The sequence below is a fragment of the Antedon mediterranea genome, chromosome 3 (assembly GCF_964355755.1).
Source record: "Antedon mediterranea chromosome 3, ecAntMedi1.1, whole genome shotgun sequence".
Classification (NCBI taxonomy): domain Eukaryota; kingdom Metazoa; phylum Echinodermata; class Crinoidea; order Comatulida; family Antedonidae; genus Antedon; species Antedon mediterranea.
This window is the reverse complement of record NC_092672.1, coordinates 13,068,734-13,094,743: the sequence shown is the minus strand read 5'-3', so window position 1 is coordinate 13,094,743 and position 26,010 is coordinate 13,068,734. Positions and strand designations below refer to the sequence as shown.

At 31.7% G+C, this 26,010-nt stretch overlaps 1 protein-coding gene across 1 annotated transcript; it reads right to left on the bottom strand.

Annotated features, from left to right (window-relative positions):
- Positions 1–623: 623 nt before the first annotated feature.
- Positions 624–25,024, bottom strand: LOC140044909 (nucleoredoxin-like). Its single transcript, XM_072089609.1, has 8 exons — positions 24,589–25,024; positions 21,638–21,791; positions 17,992–18,089; positions 17,637–17,844; positions 12,731–12,819; positions 5,948–6,038; positions 5,549–5,661; positions 624–3,589 (listed from the first exon to the last, which is right to left on the bottom strand). Exons 1-8 carry the CDS (start codon positions 24,886–24,888, stop codon positions 3,395–3,397), a joined length of 1,248 nt encoding a protein of 415 aa, XP_071945710.1. The 5' UTR covers positions 24,889–25,024; the 3' UTR covers positions 624–3,394.
- Between the last annotated feature and the right edge of the window lie 986 nt (positions 25,025–26,010).

Below are 26,010 nucleotides of genomic sequence, written 5' to 3'. Positions count from 1 at the left end.
CTCCGAGACTAAAAAAAGAAAGAAAACCAAAGTGTACATTATTAATATACTCCGGATGTCAACACAACATTATATGCTATAATTAATATTGGGAAGCTATATCAATTGTATATATTATTCATTCCAGTTCTTTTAGTTGCTTTCTGTTTCACTTTGAATCATGTAATGTGTGCCTCTAAAGGGTACCCACAATCAGCTTGATGTTTCCATAAAAGCGCGCTCCTGCTTACTGTTCCCAGTATACAACTAGGAATCGTGTAACATGGCCAGTTACAATCAGTTTCAGCACTTGCTCTCTCGTTCCGTTCAAAAATACATACATACGTATTCTTGAGCAACTAGTTCCTTTCAGTTGAGTTCCGTGTTTTATTTACAAATAATGTGTGATAATTATTTCAGAAGACAAGCCATGTTCGGACAAAATCTATTCTGAAATGCCAATAATCAGTTTTAAGAGAAGCCCCTTCCTTTGCTATGGCCACATGGTTTTGTCAACACCTTTTATTATTTATGTTTAATTTTGAATAAGAATAAAGGGTAGGCTGAATTTGTCTTGTAAATAACAGAAAAAACACCACCCAAAACTTTATCTGCAGATAGGTACAAATGACAAACTATTCAAATAAAATAAACTAATTTATTTGTAGGCAAAAATATTTAATGTACCACAGACGACATGTGTATTGGGCCTATTGGTGTACAACTATAATCTACAATGCAATACATTCATACAGTATACAAATATAAAAGTGTGCTTTAAATTCATGTTACAATGTCATCTACTGTAAGAGTAAAACTTAGAAAAAATATTTAAAAAAATTTATATTGCAGTCATGAATACTATTTGATCTACTTTTGAACTTAAAAATGTAATTATTAAATTTGAATTCATTCAATTATATTATTAATACATGCATTAATAGCAAATAATTAATTAAATAAATAATTATTAATAAGAAAATGTTAAGTATAAATGTAATATTTAATCCCAAATGTTAAACTATGACAGGCATCAGTCTTTTTAGTTTTCTACAAATGTTTACTTGTTTACTATTTTTATCCTCAAGTAATTTGCGTTTCATAACTTTACGTTGACTTACCATTATCTCTATTGTGCTAAAATTATTGTGCATTCTTATTTATAAAGTGCTGAGCTGAATGCGCCTACAGTAGGCTTACTTTACATAGGCCTAAGCCTACAAAGGAATTTTGTGTTATTACTATTAGGCCGAAGGATCTCTTCTAGTTTCTTTCTTATATTACAGGGTAAGTCTTATTCACTGAATAACCTAAAGTGGTGAATCCGACCTGATCAGCACCATAGTATCATAAAATTATAAAATCATGCCTAGCCACCAAATACAACTACAGTACATAACCTAAGCCTATGGCCACCCTGTTCTGTTATGCAATTTGTTGTGACAGTGGAACACTTATTTTTTTTCTATTGGTTAATTGAAAGATATTGCTGACAGTGTACAATTTTAAAGCAAGCAAATAAGGAAAGTAAAAATCTTGTTACTTAAATCAATTGGAGCATGCATTGTTAAAAACAAACAGAGAATGATGAAACATTGTTCAATTGTCAAAATATCAAAGCTGAATCCAGATTACCGTGGAATACATCATTAGCTGTTTACAGAATTTCATTCAACAGACACAACTACTACACATACTGTGTAACTTTTACTCATACAACAACAGTGCCACATTTTTTTATAGGTGGATTAAATCTAAATACATAGCAATCATTCATTATACCTATTCATTTTAAATTTATTTAACAAGAATATATTTTTATAATTATACGTACTTACTGTAAAACTGATTTCAGTTACATCACATTGACACTGAATATGTACAATTTAAGATGGTTTATTTTAAGAGATGTTTTTAAAAAGCATTTGGTCAGCTTGAAAGATCTATGGTTTATAAATAATAAGGTTTCAAAGATTACAATTAATGTATTTATTTATTGTTTTATACCAAATTGGTCTCTAGTAATATATTATATTGGTCTTGTATTACAGTACAGTACTGTAGGGATAAGGTGTTTGATTTATGACAACCTATAGGACCAAGTTAGTCATGTCAATGTATTGTGCTTATATAGAATCTAGGACAATTCGGCCACAAGTTGATTCAGCCCACTTTGGGGGAAAGATTCTTTTGGCTGAAACGTCTCACTTTAGACCAAACCAATGATTGTTATATACATTTTTTGTGGTATTTATCACGTTTTTAAAGGTGTTTGAACATATTTTATTGATATTGCCAATGTTGATATAAAAAAGTAATTTTATATGCAATTTTTATTTTGAAAACTTTGTTATTTGTGTACTCGCCATATTGTAGTCTCTTTTTTTTTCATTAAAAAGCTTACTTATGGTTATAAAATATGTATCAAGGCCAATAATATAAGTGGGCTGAATCGTCTCAGGGTCAAACAGTTCCATGCCGAATCCTCCCAGGGCCAAACTGTCCCGCTACCTTCATGCAGGATGAATGGAACATACAAAATTTGTTGGTGGATTCTCTAGGACTAGGCAAAAACCTACAACACAATATTATGGATCCTTGGTCGCCACAAATCAAAACCTCTCTAATGCTGATGTTCATATAAAAAATCATTTAACAATGTGAATTAATGTATTATACTAAATTCTAAAATTTCCATCAAATGAAAAAAAAAATTTAAAAAAATAAAATTAAAAATTACAGACTTGCTGTAGGAGATAGTGCTTAATTTGTAGAAAATACTTTACTGCTTAAAATGCTCTAAAATACAAAATTTGATAAATATACTTTTCTTTAAATCTTAACTAAATTGTATAGAATATACTTAATATGAATTTTGATTTCCAAACTAAAATGTTAAAAATGTACACAACACAAAAGTGTTTTTTTTTGTTGACACATAAAGATGGTACTAACTCACTGTGTATATTATTTATCCTGTATATGCATGCGTTGTGATGTTATAAGGTTTTAGCCTTAAATGATAGTCTGAAGTTAAATTTGAACCAAAAAGAAATATTTATGCTGAGTGGGTTTTATGCTTTAAAAATGCTGCATGTATTCAATTTTAATGGGTTGACATAATGACAGTCATAATACACATTGTAATGTCAAACATCTGATATCTTCATACAGTAAGTAATCAATTGTAAGAGCATAAAACCAAAAATAGAATAATTACATGTTATAAGCATTTTCATGTGAATTTTTTAAATGAATCTATCCACCAGCCATATTTGCAGTGTAGTTCTAGAAGTTGGTTTTGACTAGATCTTAAAGGCAGTTCAAACATACTCAACTATAATAGACAGAATACTATGTTCTATTGTGAGACTAATACAACAATAATACAGGAATACAGTAATTCATACAGTATCTATTTTCCAGACAGTGATTGGAACTCTAAATCATCATCAATATACTTTTGTGCAACACTTGAGATAAGGTCAGCAGTTATCTCTTTTTCTGGTGCCTTATACCAGCGTTGCTCCGGTATATCAAGTACAGCTAACATCGGTAAGTCCTCGTCCTTCACGTTAAGAAATTCCAAAAGAGACAAAACAATTTCGTCCTAAAAAATAAAGAAATTGGAAATTACAAAAAAAAAGAAAAGATGGGTAATATGGGTCTTGATTTTCACTTGCACGCAATGCACGCCAACGGAAGTAATTTGACCAATCATGGTGTGATCGATCATCCAAACTGTTGCTTTTGACATGGTGACATATTTTATTTATGTTGCATCCAAGTGGTCTGATCTTATAACATAAATAAAACTGACAAAAAAAAATGGTTTTTGTAAACAAATACTGTATGTCCCATAAAGTCTCAATTTGCAGTAATCACAATACTACTGTATGTTGAAATTTGTGGCAATATCTGTATTTACACCACACAATTGTATCAAAGATAGACAGACCATCCATAGTTGCAATTCCATAAATAACCTTGGTCTACAAATAGATAATTGTGTGTCTAATGAAGAATATGTTAACAATATAATTAAAAAAGCAAATTCCAGATTAAAGTTCATGTACAGACAGGCTAGCTGTTTGGACATGCAAAGTCGTAAGCTGTTATGCATGGCGTTAATCCAAAGTATTTTCGATTATGCTGTCTCGTCCTGGTATTGTGGTATCAGTACTGTCCTGAAAAATAAACTACAAGTAACACAAAACAAAATTGTGAGATTTATTCTCGATCTCGCCCCTAGGGCACATGTTGGTCAGGCCGAACTTGCCGTTACTGAATACCTGAAAATAAGCGATAGGGTTAAGTATATTAGACTAATCCACGCTTTCAAAATATACCACAATATTGAAGCTCCTTATCTTAATGAACATTTTACAAAGATTTCTGATCGGCACACTCATAGTACAAGGAAATCCAATGTAAACTTTGTAATTCCAAATATTAAAGGCCAAGCCTCTAAAACATTTTATTATAATGCTATTAAAGACTGGAATGATCTACCTTCCGATATTAAGAGTATACACAAATTAATTGAATATAAACGTGCGTTAAAGGTTCACTTTGGTATTGCGCATTAACCATGCTGATGATGGTATTTTGTATGGATGTTTCTGTTTATTGTATTAGTATGCATTTATAATGTACACATTATTATCTAACTTGCTTGATACGGCTGTATATAATCCATCTCTTTCAACACGATAAATAGCGAATAGCGAATAAAAAAGTACTGTGTAAATGTGTGTATATAGCGCACGATGCAGGAGGAGGCAAGCGATATCCCAAGAAAGCTATGTTACTGCTTTGACGTCACAGGGCTTGGACGCGCTTCGCTGAACATCGCCGGGGGCGGGGCTTAGAAAAATATTAAAATTATGTATTTTCGGCAATTTCCGATTGTTAAAAACAAAAAATTATATCAAATATGTGTTCAGCACAAAAAGTACTTCAAAAATCAACAACTCATATAGGTGTATCTGTGATATTCTTTAAAGGACCCCATTGGAATTAAGCTGTTTCAGCTTTATGGGTCATCCTGGTATTTTTGTTGTGTTTCTTGAGTACCGAATAAAACAAACAAACAATCTACAGCATTATCTATAGTATAAGATTGTCAACAAATAAACATAAAATTAGTAATAATAATTGGTCAATAGGTATAAGAAAAACATTGAGAAACAAGACAGATCAAGAATTCAATTAATTTTAAAACATATCTTAAATATGTGATGTCGTGTGTGTTCATTAATAAAATCTCCATTGTATCCTACCGTAGGCAATAAGTGGCATTTTAGACAATTTGTTTCACCTTGCTACTACCTAATTAGTATTACAGTATAAGAAATACAGATAAAGAGGGACAAACATTTCTGAGATTGTGTATGCCGAGATTGTGTATACAGGGTTTGTCACCATAATTAGATTAATAAAAAATGCTTTGTGATTTTACTTTTTTGTGTATATTATAATACAGTTTTAAAAAATGCTACACTTTTTTTAAATAATAAATTGTAATTTTAAAAATTTGTGTCTCAAAAAATATTGTATTCACACTTACTGATCCTCCCACTAGGAACATTGGCACATTGTCTCCAGACTCCTTCGCCTTGTCGCAAAAACTGACAGCCACTGGTTCCATTAAGGCAAGTTCTTCATCAACAGTTTCAGAATCTTTAAAGAAAATATAAACAATGATACCAAAACATAACATTTTACTTTAAAATACAAAAAATTCAAATTTTACAGCCACGGTTTTTACTATTGCTATTTATATAAAGAAACGATTGGTTGTATTTTTTATAACAAATTGGTAAATTCATTAAATTGTACCAATACCACTGCATGATTTCAATCGTTTGTTATTGTCATGTATGTTTATAATTGTTTAAATATCACCGTTTGAAATTAACTAAAATATGTTAGAAATCCAGAAACAAAAATCAAATCCTGAACTCACTAGTGAAATATACAATGCAAGGTTCTTCGTTGATTGGACGAGAAGTTGCTTCATTTAGTTCATTCACTGGTTTTGGTAGCCATGGAAACTCCTGAAATGAAACATTAAGTTTTCATTATACGAACAAAACAAACAAAAATAATGATTTCATTTTTAAAAATACAAAATTTAACCAGAAACCATTGTCTGACCGATAATAAAACATGAATACCTAATTACGTAAAATGTCATATTCAACAACATGAATACACAACAAATTATTTTTGAAGGGGACAATAATATGTTATCCTTCAACACTGCTAAAATGTATTTTTCTTTTACAGACAGGACATTTTTAAAACTAGGGTCTATTTTAATTAATATGTAAAAGCACCTTTGAACATGTTCAGTCAAAAAAAGGGTGCTATATTATTATTATAATTCTGACAAAGTCTTTCTCTCTTTCAATCACCATCACATACAGTACCATCACAGTCTGTATATTTATTTTAAATTTAACTTCCTTGTCCTATAAAATCCAAACTATGTTTAGCCTTCTGGATTTTAATTTTTTAAATCCATTAATGGGGTAGTACTGTAGTAGTGTATTGTTGTATCTGTAGCCAGTCTATTTCTTAAAGCATTTTTTTACGTTTTATAAAAACAATAGTAAATGCACTAGGTCACATTGATTCTAGCCCTAAAGACCATCCACGGGAAAGACATTCATTCATTCTTTCCCATGGATGGTCTTTAGGGCTAGCCTAGCTAGGCTTTGTAGGCCTCTGACGTTAAACAGCAGTAACATATGGACATCATTCGATTATCTATAGGCCTACTATAGGCCTAGCCTAGTTGCTGCATTAATTTTCTTTCTTTTTTTGACAGAATCCGTACTGGTATTTTCGCTGAAAATGTACGATTTTTTTGGCCTTCACGATTGATCGAAAGTGAGTGAATCACATAAAAAAAAACCCAAAATATCAATTCGCTCGCAATGCATGTTATGTTGAGATTTAAATCAACTTATTTTTTACATTATATGTATAAAACGTAGGGAATAGGGATTTATTTTTAAGATACAATACTGTATTGTCTTCATGAAGAAAATTATTTTTTTACATTTTACATATTTTTTGAGTCATCATTATGGACGAAATTTAAATATCAAATAATATTTATTCACCGTGACCAAAAATTAAATCGATAAATGAATTATTTACCTGAAAAAATGCTGCAATTTCAAATTGGGTTTTTGGTAAAAATTAATTTGTCTTTCTACAGACAATACATCTTTAAGTTGTTAAAAAAATGAAGAAATTACATCTGTATCTTATTTAGGCCATGTACAGTACAGTACACTGATAATGCTTCAGGACAGTTTTTAGTATTTGTTATATATTCAGGAATTGTTTAATGCTTAAAATTAGTTGGAAAAAATGTATTATACTGTTGCAGTTGGCATTTGATAAAATACCACTGAAAGCAAAAGTAGGTTATTTGACATTAAAATGATTTAAGTGATTTTCCCTGCTCTGCATTGGCATTTGTGAGCTGTAGTAATGTTATGGTTGACATGAGTTATTGTAAAACATTTTGTAAAGATTGTTCAAATATACATGCAGCAGACGCTTTTAGCTTTAACACAAAATGCATACAAAAAAACATACAAATCATCATGATATGGCATGAAATAAAAAAGGTCACACTTATCTTACTTGTTTAAAGGCCAGGTGCAGGCAACAATTACCGTACTAATAATAATCATTATAATATAATATTCCAATAATTATCAATACTTTCCCTACAGTATGTTTTTAATTTTGTTTTGTAACATGTTTTTTTTTTTAAATAGCACCTACTTTTCAAATTACCCAATAAAATCCCTTACAAATATTTCGTACAGTAAGAAAAAAAACTGTTTTTAATTAACAATTTAATGAAATTAAAATATATTTAAATAAGCTTAATTAAAAGCTATACAATTTAGGAAAGATCAAGAAAATATAAATGGTACAGATTTTCTTATTTTATCAAGGAAGTACACTCAATTTTCAACATTTCCCTGTGCATGGGAGGAAATACCGGAAGAAATAAAATTCAGTCAATTTAAATACAGGTATTAAGACTTTTAATAAGCTTACAATTTATTGTAAGTAAGATTTTGCTATGTATTGACAAATTTAATCAATTTATTTTGATAGAGTATTTATATGCATTTTTAATGTTTATACAAATTTTATTCTAAGGGCCTGTTTCTGCTGAGCAGAAATAATCGATTATTAACCGTTTATTTTTTTAATTGATTAAACCGATTAAAAATAACCGATTAAAAACACTAAATCCATTGCGTGTTTTAATCGATTATTTCTTGTTTTAACCGATTATTGTGGAGCAGTTTTGAACTGCAACACAAATTTATAGCGATTATTGACCACACTTTGACCTCTAGAGTATGGCAACCCTCATTCACAAAGCATGCTGTTTATTGCGAGATCGACAACGATCAGCGATGTGGACCGAATAACAATCAAATGTTAAACATTTGATTTTGATTATTTTGTGGGGGAGAATTATACAGAGAGACTCTAAGATTCTGCGTTACAAGTACATCGTTACATCCCACCAGTCCAGGCTAACAATGTTTTATATGTCCTTTTTTAGCCGAGCGGCAAAACAAACTTTTCTCGCCGACGTGCCCTTATTAATATAACATCATTATTCTGCTCTATGTGGTACGGTAGTAGGACTAGTCTACTAGATGTTTATTTTACAAATAATATAGCTTTACAAGTTCAATTTTTAATCCTACATGTGAGAGTTTTAGGCAGCGACAGGATGTAAACAAACCAACTCTCATCGGCCTTCCATAACTTGAACTGCGCTGTGGGTATGGATGACGTGATTTTTTAAAAGCGATTACCAGATAACCGATTAACGTCGGAGAACATTTTTATTTGCAATGCGATCATTTCTCTGGTTTGTGGTACTTAGAAAAAATCGATTATTTTTATTTTTTCAGCAGAAACAGGCCCTTAATGTTTTCTATATATAAATTTACGTAAGGGCAAAAATCGGTCAATCGCGCGTTATTTCTAGAATGTTTACTCGATGGTATGTAAAGTTTGTTCGTACTTTCGGTACTGATTTTAACCACCTGATGTAACCCTGTTTACTAATTAAATTGAGTTCGAAAATTAGTTATTGACGATTAAAACGAATTTAGGTTCAACGATTTGCCCCAAATAGGGGTGTTTTCCGATCGTGGTATATATATACACTGTCTAATGGATGTCAATTTGAAAAATACCCGCACACAATAATACGAGGACACTTCGCATTTTCCTATCTCCTCCTACGATAATTGTTTTTAATAGCTGAAAACCGGTTGAACAGTTCGAGTACAGTATCATAATGTTGAAGACAGGCCGATTTTCTTTAAAAAATGCTATTTTGATACATGTAATATACGTTTTTACAAATGTATTGATTTGTGATGAATGGAACATTCCAAATTATTTGGTTTAACCATAGAGGTATAGATTTAGATTTATGGGCCCCCTTGGAGAATAAACATAAATAGTTTTGCAATGCTGTACAATACTGTTAAGGTATTAACCACTTTTGATCGCAATTTGAATCGCAAATTTCTTACTGTGAGTGTTGGTACTGTTAGATATAATATAAACAAATAATATACAAATAAACTTTATTACTGTGAGTGTGGGTAGGCCCTACTGTTAGATTATAAACATATAATATACAAATAAATAAACGTTATTACTGACAGTTGCTTCTCAACGTTTGTATTAATTAATAATTTAAAAATATATAAACGTCGTAGTGGTGTATCGTTACATGTACTTTACTATTTCAATCGACTATGACAGTGAGAGTTTTAACAAAGTATTAAATCGTAAATGTTTTACTGTATTTAGTAGTATATTATTTATAGGCCTATAAAACATTAAAAACAATATTTCGTTACTGAGTGGATAAGAATATATTTTAAAATGTTTCCTCTTTGTACCTATCTTCTTCCCCCATCCCTCAACCCTTAATGTTACATACAAAACACAAATTGGGTTTGTTTAAATGAGTGCAAATAAATAAATTTGACTCATTTTGTTTCTCTCTCGGAAGTAATTCCCAGGGTGCTAATTTTGGTTGACTACATAAATCATTGTGTATATTTATTCGTTTCTGTAAACGACAATGTATTATAGTCCTGCAGTAGGCCTATGTACATTTGAAATCTCCATTTTTTTCTCGCTGGAAATACTGTGTATTCGAGAACCATCTGTGGGCACGACCTAGATGGTACGCGAGCGAAGCGAGCGTGCCATCTAGTTTATACAATTAGTGCAAAAGGAGACCTACTAGATAGTGATTAAGTTCGCTTTTTAGGAATCCTGTCTCTGCCTGGTTTTGTGTGATGTTTTCTTGTTCTTTGTCCACATTTTTTTTATTGCATTTTTATGGAGAAAAATAATGGACACAATAAATGAAATGAAAAGGACTTATACCATTACGAATTCCTTATAACTTGTAGTAGTTAAGTTCCTAATTCAGTCACTGTTAATGTTATTCTAGGCTCGCGCTAACCGCTCGCCAATTCGCCAATGGCGACTGGAGTCTCCATTTGGCGAAAATAATTATTGCCTCGTTCGCCAAATTGGCGAAAATACATTTCCAAGCCTAGGCCTAGCCTGGTCGGCGTGACTTCTTAATGGGAGCGAGAATTCGCCACACTTCGGTACTTTCTGACTCGGGTACACTTTTTACCACAACAGCATTTTATGTGACGACGTCACGATCGCCGTGTTCATTTTTTTAGTTCTGTTTAAACATGCGCAGAGCGTGCCTCGATGACGTTTTAATGACACGCAGTTAATGTGATTGGTTCGTGGCCGGTCGTCGTCGACGTGATGATGAGCGAATAAAAGGGGAAGTCCCTATTCTTCGACGTAGAAAATGAACTTCGAGAAGAAAATGTAAACAGAAACATGTGGACGAATACTTCCGTAAACGAGGCTGTTCTGTTATTTAAAAAGGGGAATTTTAAATTTAACAAAGTAATTACCTCAATAGTATAATGTTAACATGTTTAATTTTATTTCCCTTTCGATTATTCTAACCGAAAGTTGCGCTTTAAATTGAATAGCTAAGAAACAACGTATACTACAACGGCAACCCTGGCCAAAGCGCGTTTCGGCCGCCTACATAGAATGGGTTACGGCCGCTGCATAGCAAATTCAAAGCTTCTTAAATTTCTGTGGTACATTTCTTCCTAACGTACTTGTTTTATATAATAGATTGATAAATATTCCACTTATTAAATAATTTAATAAATCGGTAAAATTGACGTTTCGAAGCAAGTATTCCATGATGAGAGGCGACATTTTTCGACATGCCTCGTGTGCGGCGAATACTAGTTCAGAAAATGGAACAGTCCATTGTGCGGGGGTTATCCAATCATTAATTAACGCGCTAATACCTAGGCGACGGTAATTTAGTAATAAGCGGAGAACTGAATCCCCCGTAAGGAAAATGGTAAACACTGATATTTATGGTAGGGATTATTTTTTTCAGTGGTTGGTCTTGTTGGCTTCTTCGCACCAGGTCCACGCAAAGTCAAATAAAACGATGTGGTTTATCAAACAGAAATATAAATTACCGTAGCTTTAATTCATTACTAAATTAGCCAGATTTTGATAATGAGAAAGGCTAAAAAATTGTTATCGTTAAAATTGACATATGAGGCGGATGTACATAATAATAATAACCGATTTACATATCAAAATAAAGAGTATTTAAAGCCTGATAACATGCAACAAAAATTACTCCACCACCTATTATGGACCTCGTGCGATCGGGTGCGAAAATGGGTAGGTGTTTTCCAAAGTTATTTTTAGCGCGCGGATTTCGGCTCGCCGGCTTTTGTACCTCATTTTTAACTTGTGTTTTCTATTAAAATATTTAATAAACATAGATTAAAAATATATAAAAATAATCCCTTAAACAAGATCTTTCCAGGCATATAATTTTTATTCTCATGGGTACATAAGAAATAGTATATTTTTAACTTCAAAGACACGTCACTTTTTGAAATTTCACGAACGTGTTAAAATCGCGGTAACGAAAATCAGCTTCATTGGGATAAATAATAATAATATAAATGTAAAAGAATTAAAATAACAAACAAATACATGCATTATTTATTTAATAAACATTTTTGCGAATTTTTATGGTTTTTTAAATTTGGCTAAAGGATTTTCAATTTGGCTAATGTTTTTCAAAACCTTTTGCCATTTTGGCGAACGAAAATTTGACCTTAGCGCGAGCGTAGGTTATTTTTGTATTGCCTTATATTGTACTTGGTGATAGTTCAAATTATTATAGTTCAATGTACCATTCATAGTATTCTAATAAAAGTAGGCAAGCAATAATAATTAATCCATTTGTTCATAAACCTTTTATGATACACCTACGTTTAACTCTATAACAATCACCTTTTATTAAAAGGTGATTGTTATAGAGTTAAACACATCATACATGTCAACATGCCTTTTCTAGGGATTGCAAGTTTGTTCTATTGTGATTATAAACAATTATCAAATTCTACAATTTCCTTCCTGTTCTGCAAAGATTTCTCAATTTTGAGATCAACATATGCCATAGTTTCTTTTTTTAGAATTAATTCCTGGAAATATTGTATGAATGAAATGAAATTTCTATAGAGTACTAGTAGTAAGTGTAAGCTGTAATTTTTGTTTCTTTTTTTAAATTAAATTTTGTTTATACCTTGCCCTCTGGGTCATTCTTGACATGTTCTCTGCCATTGCTGGTTACAACTTTCCAATTCTCATCCAAAACAACAAATGCAGGAATTCCTACAGTTAAAAGAAAATAGAACATTGGAAGGTTGAATAAAACAGAATGACATATTAAACACAACTTATTTGACTGCAGCATTATATTTTTTCTGAAGCATTTATTTGACTGATGGCACTTATTTGACTGTAGCATCTACTGTATTTGACAGATGGCACTTATTTGACTGTAGCATCTATTTGACAGATGGCATTTATTTGACTGTAGCATCTATTTGACAGATGGCACTTATTTGACTGTAGCATCTATTTGACTGCGACATATTTAACTTTGGGAATTACTGAAATGCAGAACTTTTGACTGCAAATTTTTTTTGGCACTTTATTCGATTGCAGTAACATATTTAAATGCAGCATTTATTTGACTGTGAAAATTATATTTCAAAATTATTTTAAACAATGACAACAAATATTGTAAACAATAATACTTTTTACTTTATTAATATTTTTTGAAAAGTTGACTTATTTTAACAATCCAGCTCAATCTACTTTGCAAATGTCATGTCAAAATACTAAGTACGGTTTACAGCCATCATCATGTGATTCCTAAAGAAATAAGTAATAAGTATTACTGTACATTAAGTTGTGTCTTGACATTCCAGTTGTTGCAACACTGTTCAGGAGTAATTACTATAACATCAGTATACAATAAGATTATATATATATATTTTTTAAATTATATTGTAATTTTTCCAGATTTTAGACACAAATTTACAGTACTAATTAAATGGGTGTGGAGCTCTAGCTTGAGATTTTAATCCACTTGTTTCTTAAGTATCAGGGTCATCCTAAAACCATTTAAAAGCAAAACAATGTACAGTGCAGTTCAAAAATTGAACCTGGATTGGTGCAAATTTAAACAAGAAATATTTCTTTAAAAAATTCCACTCGACATTTTAGAATTATTCATTGTTCTTTCATCAGATATATTAAATAATTAATTATTAAAAAGATGTCCTTTGATCGCAAAAATACATACAAATCACAGATACAGTAGTTCTTTAATTATGAATCACATTATGCCCATTTTTCACTAGTTAATTTTATACTATAAATACACAATTTATAAAAATTTATGGAAAATAATAATGATAATGTTAAATTGTTACCATGGAAACGTGTAACAAAATAAAAATATGTTGTTTAATCGCAAAAATACACAAAATCTAACATAGCTATTTAATTATAAATCACATCATGCCCATTTTGTCACCAGTTAATTGTATAATATAAATACACAATTATCAATCAAAATGTTTATTAAAATGTTTTTGTTACCATAGAAATATGTAATAAATAAAAATATGTCGAATCGTAAAAATTATTTGCACGATTAATTTTCTTTTCAAACTTTCGAAATTACATCATGTGTTCATTGAAGAATTTGATTCTGATAATTTTCTTTTATATTTTCGTTCATGACTGAGATTAAATACCTGTAGTGTGCTGTGCCTGTGTGTGTGACCTCAACCTGTAGGCATGAAACCTAGTCAATTGACTATAATACCCCTCTAGAGACAAGGTGACTTAACAGTGGTACAAGGGAGAAAATTCTTCCACAGTCTGTTGATAAACAAAGGGCGAGAATCCAAAATAGTTCAACCGTGAGCCCTCAGACTCTCTTTTCCCGTTTTTTGGTTCCAGCAGCTGGGACCTATAAATTATAGTCGAGTTTACAAAGTCTCAAAACTGTCGGCCTTGGTACTATAGCTACCACAAAGAAACAGCTTCTTAATGAATATATCCTCTTGGGACATAGCTGGCTAAAGCAGCCCGGCGCAAAAAATCAACTAACTAGACAAATTTAATCATAACACTTAAAAGTAGGTAATACATCAAAATTGAATGAACTCCAAGTTATACTTATTTGGTTGGTTGATTTTATTTATTTTTTTTTTAACATCATTCAATGGTCACATTATTCTTCAGTTTATAGCATAGAATAGAACAAAAGCTAAAACAATTAAACAGACCTACAGAAAATTGGATATCATTTCATTATTTAAAGAAAAACCAAACTTAGTGATCTCAAAACAAAAATAGCAAGGTAGGATTAACTGAAGTTTGTTAATTAAACTCAGAGGTCTAAAAAATGATGGACGGATAGACTACAACCCTGTGTCCACAGTTATTGCTCATGCTTTATTCACTAAATAACATGTATAGCCTAAGCATACACATATAAACATGGAAAAAAGGCATGGGCTAATGAAGCAGGTTCATATTTTGGTAAGTGCAATAGATCTGAATCAAAACTTGTGTCTGATTGGCAAAGGCTCTGACATTTTTACTACAAGAGAGAGTTTGAGATAAATGTTGTATATTCGTGTACACATCCATACACATGGGGTATCAAAATTAATGAAATTGTCCTATATAAAGGAAAATGAATAACCCACTACTCAGTAGGTTTTAAACTAGTCATTAAATTAGCATTTTACTTTGCAAATCTAAAACCAACTACTTTCTGCTCCTGTGGTGGATTATAACTCGGCCAAAACAGTTGAGTAATCTTGGGAAGAAAATTCTGCTAGCTAGTAAATACTTTCTGCTTTAAAAGGAAATAATCAAGATCAAAACATTCTTAAAAAGGGAAACTAGTTTCAATAAATCAACAATGTGCCATTGTTTCAATATGCTGAATAATGCTTTCAGACAAAGAAAAACAATTCAAAGTGCTATTTTCGTCAATCAAGTTCATCCTGTTTAGATTAAACAAAATAATCTCTATCATGCACTGAAGAATAGCAAGGGAAAATGCAGGTCATAGGTAAGGGTTTAAAAACTAACTTTTTGTATCTGTTAAAATTAAATCAATTAAATTAACTTCAGATAAAGTAAAACAAAGATATTTTTTTAGTATCTAAAAAAGACAAAAGTATTGCAAATGTGTTGATTGACGCATCTTTTTCTACAATATTAACAAAAGTGACACTAAAAAAAGCATACAGTATTATAAATTAAACAATTTACATACAGTAGCAAATTCATCTAAATATCTTCCATCTCTTTTTTTGAGTTATCAAATGTTTTTATTTTTAGGCATTACCTGTACTTTCTTTTATCATATTGTAGTATAACAACATGTAAATCAGAAAATGTGCTTTTTATATTGGTTATAACTATACCACAGTGAAAGTTAATTATATTGCAGTAAACCTCTGTCATTACCATCCAGGTGCTGCCAGTCAAGAGTACAGTGCATTTACCTACCATCACTCAGATAGTAGACAAAATAAAAACAAGCACTGATGTAGGGCCAGTGCATGAAAACAGTTCATTAAAAACCAGTAAATACCAGAGTACCTTAGAATGTACACAGTAGGTTATATGTATAGTAAATGCAGACTGTCACAGCATTTAAAAATCAAATCCAGTTTAGATCATGCGATCTATGGTTTGATTGTATTTAAATTATGTAGGCATACACTTATTATTATTATAAGAATTGGTTTATCAAACAATAAAAGAACTATTTTTTCTATCATATAAAAATAAAATTGAATTGTAAAATTTTGTTAAATGCAATCAAGCTTCATATAATACTGTAGTCTCTTCCACATAAATTGTAATATTTTTAATACAGTGATTGTACAAATAATACATATTGACAATCATTCATTTACATCGGACAAATGACCCATCTCTCTCTTCATACTGTACAATTGACAAGTGCATTAACATTATACTGAAACTTAAAATAGATGCATTCATGCTTGATGTCTACTTGAACAATACAAAAAAAACCCAAAGTGACATCTAATTATGACTTTCCTCTGGTTTAACAACAACAAGATTGTCTTTATTGTTTTTATAATACAATATCTCAAGACTATCCTACACTGTAATAAGCTATTTTAATATCCAATGTAATACAAATAATCTGGAGCTGGAATGTGCTATTATTGTCCACTATGAACACTATTTCAATACAAACTACTAAATTAGCAGTCATAAATCGTTCCCAACATGTTTATTGCTGACATTTTACCTAGCTGCTCATATTTAATCTACACCTGCACTGTCAAATTCAACAATGAATAAATTAAAAAGATACAATAAAAGAGGAAGGGACTGTACAAAGAAGGACATTAAATGAAATTTGCCTCTGCAGCATGCAGCCATCAAGTACTTCATACTTTGTTTTGTTTTTCGTCAATCATAAAAATAATATTAATTTATACTAATAGTTTTGTTAATTTCTTTTATTTGCTTCTTATTCATTCACGTTTCCATTACAAAAACATCAACACCGTACATCGTCAGAATAATAATAATGTTTTGATTTTTGCTTTTGCGGAGTTTGCTCGTTTGTAATTCATTAGCTTGGCATGTGTAAAGTTGTTACAGATAACACGATTTCCAACTAGTCGCATGTACAATATGAGCTACTGTAGCAGCAGGAATATTGTTTTAATTTACTCAAGTTATGCTAAAAAACACGTCTCTACTGTACATTGCGATCCATGGCGGTGGCAATTTTGTGGTTTGAATGTTTGATTTTTAAGGAAAATAAATTTTCTCCTGTTTTGCAAATGATATCATTTTTTCTTTCTCCAGTCGACATTTGCGAAATCCAGAATGTGGGTGGAGAAAAGTTTGCGGAACATTCAAGAGCTTGTAGCTCCTGTTTTTTAAAAATTAAGCTCCGTCTACACTATCAAACTAGCTTTACAAAAAAATTGTGATGTGCCCAAATTATGGTAGTGATATGTTTTAGGATAGTTTAATGACATCATGTGGGCACATCACATTTTGTTGTCACATAAAGTTTGTTAACTGTGTAGTACAGAGTTTTAAGAAATTAAATGGCTTACCATTGATTTCGAAAAACTGTGCCATTTCCTTACGACGTGGCTCATCCTCAAACGGAATCGTAAGCCATGGCATTGTACCATAGTAATCCTTAAATGACTCTTCCGAGCGGTCAAATGTCACAAATATTATCTCCATCTCGACTCCTCTTGCTTTTATTTTATTGTATGTTTCAATAAGAGTGGGTGTGAAGGTCTTACAGGGTGGACACTGCGAATTTAGAACAATTTTTATCAAAACAGTTTTTAAAATATAAATTGAAATATCATCTTTATTATTCAACTGTGGACCATCAGATTTTATAAAGGGGGAAAAAATGATATACGTCCTTAAATTATCGATCTGTACTGTACATACCCAATGTGCAGAGAAATAAAGGCACACATGTTTTCCTTTTAAAGTGTCAACTGCAACATCAGTGTATTCTTTATTCTTCAAAACAGTTCCCAATATGTCTACAATAGGAAAAAAAAAAATGAAATAATTTATCATACCATACAGTATTTATTCGAATAAACGCCTCACTTTGATTAATTTACCTGGTTTAGATTACATTCAAATAAATGCCTCTTGGCCTTTACTTTTTCCTCAAATATAACGTTCCGCGAAATGCATACACACACAATATTGTATTAACATATTTCTAAATTTACTCCCATGATCTACAATTAATTTATCAAGTACTTTTACTTTTTTTTATAACTTCTTGATATTAATTGTGTTGTATTTTTTCCTATTTAGTGAGAATATATTTGTTTTCTTGTTAACATTATATTACACCCCAAAATAATGAACGCCTCCTTCAAATAAACGCCTCCCGCGAATAACCTCTCCTCTAAAAATAAATGGAGGCCCAGACAGTTTTTCGAATAAATAAATATGGTAATATTACTAGGAGCACCTGTGATGATACCGACAATGCCTATTAATTAACCAAATTTAGATACTGTATTCACTGACGAGAGCTTGCACAAAATGTCTCCACGACCAAGGCATACAAAATACACTATTGAGACAACTGATCGCTCTTGACTAACAGTAGTAACACCAAGACATGAATTTGTTTACTAAATTACTTGACATAATTTAATAGTACCTCTAATAAAATTGTAAACAGCCATCTTCTATACAATTCAGTAATATTACTTTTGAAGAAGCTACAAGTTTGTTACAATAATGCATTACATGTGATATTTGATTTATGAAAGGACACAATAGTACATCAAATATATTTTTTAGTAATGGTTTGTTAATATCTTTCAAAGAAAAGATTAGAAGATGTATTTATGATTTATAAAGAATTAAACATTCTAAATAATGTGTTGGTTTGTGCATTATGAAATGGATGCAAACCTTGGTGTTTTTACTCAAAGAGTTATAATAATAATATTTTTGCCAGCCTGTGGTCCATGGGCGATTGTTGTTTTTTTATGTTGTATTTTTGTAAAGAGCTTTTTATTATGTTTTTTCATATTGCACACTGATTATGAAGTAAACAATAAATTTGTCATTTTTAGTGCTGTTATTGATTTTGATTGCTTAATTTTTGTTAAAACAAGCTAGATTAATTGACTGACAGTGACATGGTCTAAATGTACAGTACCAGGTATCCTGCTATCCTTTAGTATGAATAACAATGATATGGCAAATTTATAGGATATTAGAAAGCCCATTGTATCACTTACACTAACAGTGTACTGTATCTGTAATTGTATTTCAAGGTATAAAGACTTAATACTAATAGATAATAGGCCATACAGTTGCCAGTATGGCCTGATTTAATCATGTTGAACCTGTGATCAATGCATGTACTGTACCACCTCCAAAAACTGTGTAGTTCTTTCTGCTAACAATTCTGAATATTATAATACATTATTAGTTAAGGATTTCATTTTGATGATTTAATATATTAAATTACGTTGAAACCTTTTATTTTCAACTTTCGCTGTTTACGCAATTAGTTAATGTAAGATTCACATATTTATTTAATATTTAAATACAAAAATTGAAGCATCAAAAAGCATCTAATAATAGTAATAATAATAATGCACTGCTCTCTCAGCATTTATTAGGTTCAATGAAACATCGGAAATTCGTTTTTTGTACACTATTTAAAAAAGAACGAATAAATATATAAGAACTTGGTACACGTTATACAAAATTGCACAAAAACATTATATAATAATAAAAAAAAAATACAAATTTACAAATGAAAGTGTTTCAATTTAAGAAAGAAATAATTATAACTACAGTAGATTTGAACTCGTCATGTGACGAGTTCGGGTTATCCGCGCAACGCAACAAGCACATACAGTAAGATATGAATACCAAAAATTATTAATCCATCCTATGACATTAATTAAATATATTTACAGTGATGAATTGTACCTATTTTGTGTCATATTAGAGTATACAGAATACACTGTATATATGTTTACACAGTGTAGCATTGATGAAATTACGAGACCCATCTTTTAATCTATTTTGAAGATAGTAATTTCAAGATGAGCCATCATTTTATTTTATTTTTATTTATTCCATTTTCTGCCATATACAGTCGACTCCGCCTAAGTCGAATCTAATGGGACCGGTATAAAAATTTGAGTTACGCGAACTTCGACTTACAGATTTGCCAAGAAAATGCTAGGCCTAGGCCTAGGCTCACTCACTAGCCGCGCTATGGCTAGGCCTAGTGGACCCTGCCCTGTCGCGATCGCGGCCCACGCGATGAGCCTTCTTGAATTGAGTTTGCTTAGCTAGCTAGCTAGGCCTAATAAATGCTAAGCCTCTTTATCGGCAATGATAAACTGTATTTTCTTTTATGGTTTAAGCCCAAAACAATACAAAAACGTATAATAAATACATTTCGTTTCTTATTCGAAATCGGTATCCATTGTTTATTGCCATCTGTCTAGCACAAAATAGGTACCCACAAAACGCCGCTCAAGTTCTCAACGCTTAAACAACTCATACACTATACACTAGCGTGAGTTGTAGGACGCCGCCTATACTATACAACCTGCTTGAGAGAACCGATATGGTCCCACATTATCCCCTTTGTTGTTTGTTTATCGAATTACGTACGTTTCATCGGCTTTTTTAGCGCGTTGTTGCCACGTAATTTGTGACTTCGACTTATACGATATAAATCACTAAAGAATGTGTGTATTCGGACCGCAAAAAGACGTCGACTTAGACGAATTTCGACTTAGAAAAATTCGACTTACAAATTTACATTGTAATGTATAGGAAAGAATTGGGACTTTCCAAAAAATTCGACTTTCGCAATTTTTCGACTTACGCGAATTCGACTTAGGCGGAGTCGACTGTACAATACAAGACAAGAAGAAGACAAAACAAATATAAAAGGCAAGGAAAGACCAAACAGGTGCTAATCTCGGAAGGTAAACATACGTCCGAACATCCGGTATATCGAAATTTTACATGAATGAACTCATCAGCTCCCATAATATATAGGGGTTTACCTGCCATCCTGAAGAGCTGTAATCGATAGGTATAATATTAATAGGTATATTTTTGTACCAGATTAAATTATTACCTATTTTTTAGCACACAATCATTAAAGTTTAACGTGCATGTGCGTCATTATTTTGCAATAAGAGTTTATCAAAATTAATTAAATTTACTATTTAAAGAAGGTATGAAAAACAAAATTGCAAAAACGATTTTTCTATGCTTTATACGAGCTGTGCGCACAAGTGCGTGCGCAAAACGCAAAAAAAAAAAGAAAAATTGAAATTCTCAAAATGGCCTGAAATGTACAAGAAATTGATAAGAGATTAATTTTGCGCATTTTGAAATTTAAAATGCGTATATATGCGCATAATTTTTTTACTTAGCACGCTATATAATCATATCACAACACAAATCACCCCATATCATAGAGTATACTTTGGTATTAAGTTTCATTGAAAAATATGTTTTAGTTCTAAATTTATGATGGGACAATTTTACTTTTATTATAATTAAAGGCAATATATACCTGAAAATTCTTTCCGCTTCCATGGAAAGTTTAAACCTTCAGGATCAGAGATGACCTTTTCTCTTCCAGAAGTTATTATTGGAAAACCGGTCATGGTGTCTATAAACACCAATGTAGGAATACCACGCACTTTGAATTTGCTTGATAACTTATTCTGAAAAAAAAAGAAAAAAAAGGGTTCAAACAAAAGACATAAACATCGGGTCATACTTGCATGATTTGCAAAAATGAATTGGCCTAGGCCTAGGCTAGTATAAGGTGATCAGGACCAACAATCAAATAGTCCATTTCGAACACAGGACGATTGGGACCGCATTTTCAGGGCCAGATTGTCAGCCGTGGCTCGATCGTCTAACATGATCGGAAGCATATTTTCTCCTGTCTTCTCTTTAGGCCTAGGCCTATTTATTATTAATTTAGGTTATCAGACGATCGGGACCACGGACGATCGGGACCAGACGATCGGGCCCACTTCAAGACGATCGGGCCCAAATCGTGAGACGATCGGGCCCATCAAGGGTGAGAGACGATCGGGCCCAGATGATCGGGCCCAACAAACAAGACGATCGGGCCCAAAATATCCTCGGAAAATTTTAAAAAATAACACGCGATTACAAACCACACAATAATAACAATCAAAATCAATCACATTTATTCATAAATCGCGAGTATTGGTAAGAAATTCTTAAAACCAGTTGTGTTAAGTAGGGGAAAATTATGGTGTCGGATGAAATCGGTCGCGTCTAAAATCGGTCGCGTTTGAAATCGGTCGCGATAAAATCAACTTCCGGTATTTTGTATGGCGCGCCGCTAGAGGTATACGTTTTATGATATCGGTCGCGTTTGAAATCGGTCGCCTTTGAAATCGGTCGCGCTATTTTGCATGGGACGCACTAGATACATTTTTAATGAAAAAGCTAATTATGATTTTAGTTAATTTTGAATATAGAATTTATAATACTATTAACATTTTTTTTACCTCGATCGTTATTATTTTTTTAGTACAGTAAATATAAATATTTATCTCTAGTATATCTCATTATTTATAAATAATTTGTGTTTTCATTTTATCTTACAGGTGTCAATGAATAATTGTAATGTGTTCGTTTAGAAAATCTTTTTGAAAAGATTAGCTGCCACTGTTTAAAGTTTTAAAAATGTTATATTATTAATAATATTAGTAATATTAAACAAGCAGACGCGCCTATTGCGTATTTTTTAATCACAGTTAATTACGAAACTAGTTCTATACAGCTCAATGAGGTTTTATGCAATAAAGGCAGATGATGTATGACGATGATTTTTACGTTTGATATCCGCCACTCTTACGTGAGCATGGTTTTAGGATAATACTAATAAAATAATAGCCGTTATAAATCAATAGTAGTACCGGGCCTATACAGTACAATGATAGGCCTAGATGTGAGAATGATAATGGATGGATAATAAAGGTGGGCACGATTCTAAAAGAGGTAATCTTGCACTGATATTTAAACATTTAGATTTACGAACGGCGTACGAGACACTAAGTGACATTAAGTGATTATTATAAATAAAGAAATAAAAGATATTCAAATTAAAAACTATAGTATCGCCGACGTATACGTAAATTATATACATCGTTTCACCATGGAACTAGGTTTCACAAAAACACGTGCAGGCCTATAGATGTTTCAAATGTATGGTTATTAGTAATAGGCCTATACGTCATCTTTAAATGGCCATGGACAACGATCGTACGTGTTTTGTCACATGATTTGACGCACTAGTGCGTGTTTTTTTTTAAAAGGGAATCCCCTTCAGCAAAATAATGTGCGGTTAACGTCTGCACGATCATAGAAGGCGCATCCACGATATGGCCTATTTCGGGGTTTATTTCAGTAACTCGCCTTTTAACGATTCGCATATATTAATCATTTTTACTAGAAACTATTTTAGGCCTAAACATTAGAAATAAAATATACATGTGATTTGCCTCAACAATAATCATTATTACACTTAATATTATCCTACATAACGTACGGACATAAATAAAATAGAAATTAAAATAAGGTAATTCAATAGTAAGTTGTTAACCACATGGATATGATATATCTGCCACAGTATGCATAAGTATAAAAATGGATACGCTGGCTTTACATACATACATTGTTGTAACAATTATTGTTTTGAAATAAATTGTTCTCTTTTACGTAATTGTTTGCATAATAAAAGACACAGACGTATATTTTCTTTTATAATATATTAATTACAGTACATAATAAAATAGAGGTAAATTATTATATGCCTAATAAAATATTTAAACGTGTTAAATGGCGATTTTGAAAAGACAGTCCTTCTCCGAGACCTGTGAAATAAAAAAAAAATGATTGATAATAAATATTTATTAACCAAAATAAAAAATATCCACATAAATAATCTAGTTCCTAAAAAATATCAAATAAATCTAGACTATATAAACGAAGAAAATGTATCTCTCTATTCTAGCATGCATCTCGCTCCATACAAAATAGCGCGACCGATTTCAAACGCGACCGATTTCAAACGTATAGCTCTATCTACAAAATACCGGAAGTTGATTTTATCGCGACCGTTTTTAAACGCGACCGATTTCAGACGCGACCAATTTCATTGTAAACCAAAATTATGATAAAATCAGAAAAAATCTAATTAACCTTTTTAATTAAAATCTTAATTACGCAAGAAAAGCACGTTGACACTAGCAGTAGGAATAAAAAATGATGAAATGTGGCACATTATTTTATAACACAAAAGACTATCGGGCCCAACTGGTAAGACGATCGGGCCCAACATGGTTCTGAAAACACTGGACGATCGGGCCCAACTGGTATGACGATCGGGCCCAACGCTCCTGAAGACGATCGGGACCACGTTTTCTGGGCCCGATCGTCCGTGGTCCCGATCGTTTATTTATGTTTACAGTTTCTAACCTTTCGGCCTCTTTCTCCAAATGGCAAAGCTAGCCATGGCATTGTCTTGTAATAATCATCAAATGATTTTTCATCACGGTCAGAGCTGATAAAAACAATGTCAAACACATCTTTCTTCTCGCCCTTTTTCAGGGTATTGTAGAACTCGCCTAACTTGGGAGTGAAGTTCCGACAGGGTCCACACCAATGGGCTGAAAAATATAGACCAAGAACCTTTCCATCTCCTACAAACGAAGCTACATCTACACTTTCTCCTGTTGAGTTAACCAGCTTCTCTCCTAACAATTTTACCAGAGCCATATTGTATCTTGAGACTGAATATATTCAATAAAATTCAACCAGGTTTATCATGCATATAAATAGAAATGATTAGGCCTAGGCTTAGAAGACGGAACCGCGATTCGTCTTTTGTGAATTCCAAGAAGAGTCAAGACCGGTATTGTTTTTTTTTCTGCACGCCCAGGATATGATTATGGAATTCACTGAACTAGTTGATAGCCAAAAAATGTCTAATCATTGTCTAAGCAGGGTTGCACAATTCTAATTTATGTTTTGACGGGAAATATGTAAATATATTACATATCTCTCTATTATTAATTAAACTGGAGAAATGTAAATTCTAAAAAAGTTCTTTATTATTAAAAACTGCAATTACATTTAGTATTGGCCCAAGGTGCTTGCCATACTTCCATATACTCGTTGTTGTGGGCGCTGTGGTGGTTTTTAAAAGTCTCTCATCTCTAAAAATTTCTATTAAAAAAAACACTATTTAGAATCGCATCAACATTTTGAAGACGATGAATTTAATACTAATATAAGAAGCAAATTAAAATAGATAAGGCAATTCATTTCATTAGTATGACCTACAATAAAATGTAATAGTCCAACTATAAACTAGAGTTTACAGCTCTCTCAATAAACTATCGAGTTGCAGCTCTCTGAATTAATAGCGTTAAATTTGGAATTATCTTTTAGGCCCATTTACTGCACACATACGCCAAACATTGTCATAGCCTTGTGTTTTTATTCTCTATTGAACCTTTATTACTGTCAACATTTGTTTTTAAGTTCTTAAAGTTAGTGAAAATATTATTTAAGTTTCTTATTGCTATTTTCATGCCTACTATTTGTATGCCATGTTGGACACTGTTATCCCCAGTTGTCAATAAAAGATAATAAATTCATAATGGCCGACGTATACATTTTTAAAACCAAGGTTTAGTGACTGTTAAACTTGTTGTTTTTGTAACACATATCTTTTCATGACTACTGGGCGCAACATTCAAACTTCTAACAGGTCATAAAAGATGTGTTTTTAAATTGTTTTGGTTCATTATACCTAATGAATTAATTTTTTTTCATAGTAGGCCTACAAAAGTACGTATTTATATTATCACATTTACTGTGGTCAAATAATATACA

Excerpts from the sequence above, each read along its gene's own strand:
- LOC140044909 (XM_072089609.1), bottom strand. The coding sequence starts at position 24,888 with ATGGCTCTGGTAAAATTGTTAGGAGAGAAGCTGGTTAACTCAACAGGA. Across the intron at positions 5,662-5,947 it reads TTGCATTGTATATTTCACTA|ATTCTGAAACTGTTGATGAA; the intron begins GTGAGTTCAGGA and ends TTTTCTTTAAAG. Across the intron at positions 3,590-5,548 it reads TGTTCCTAGTGGGAGGATCA|GACGAAATTGTTTTGTCTCT; the intron begins GTAAGTGTGAAT and ends TTTATTTTTTAG.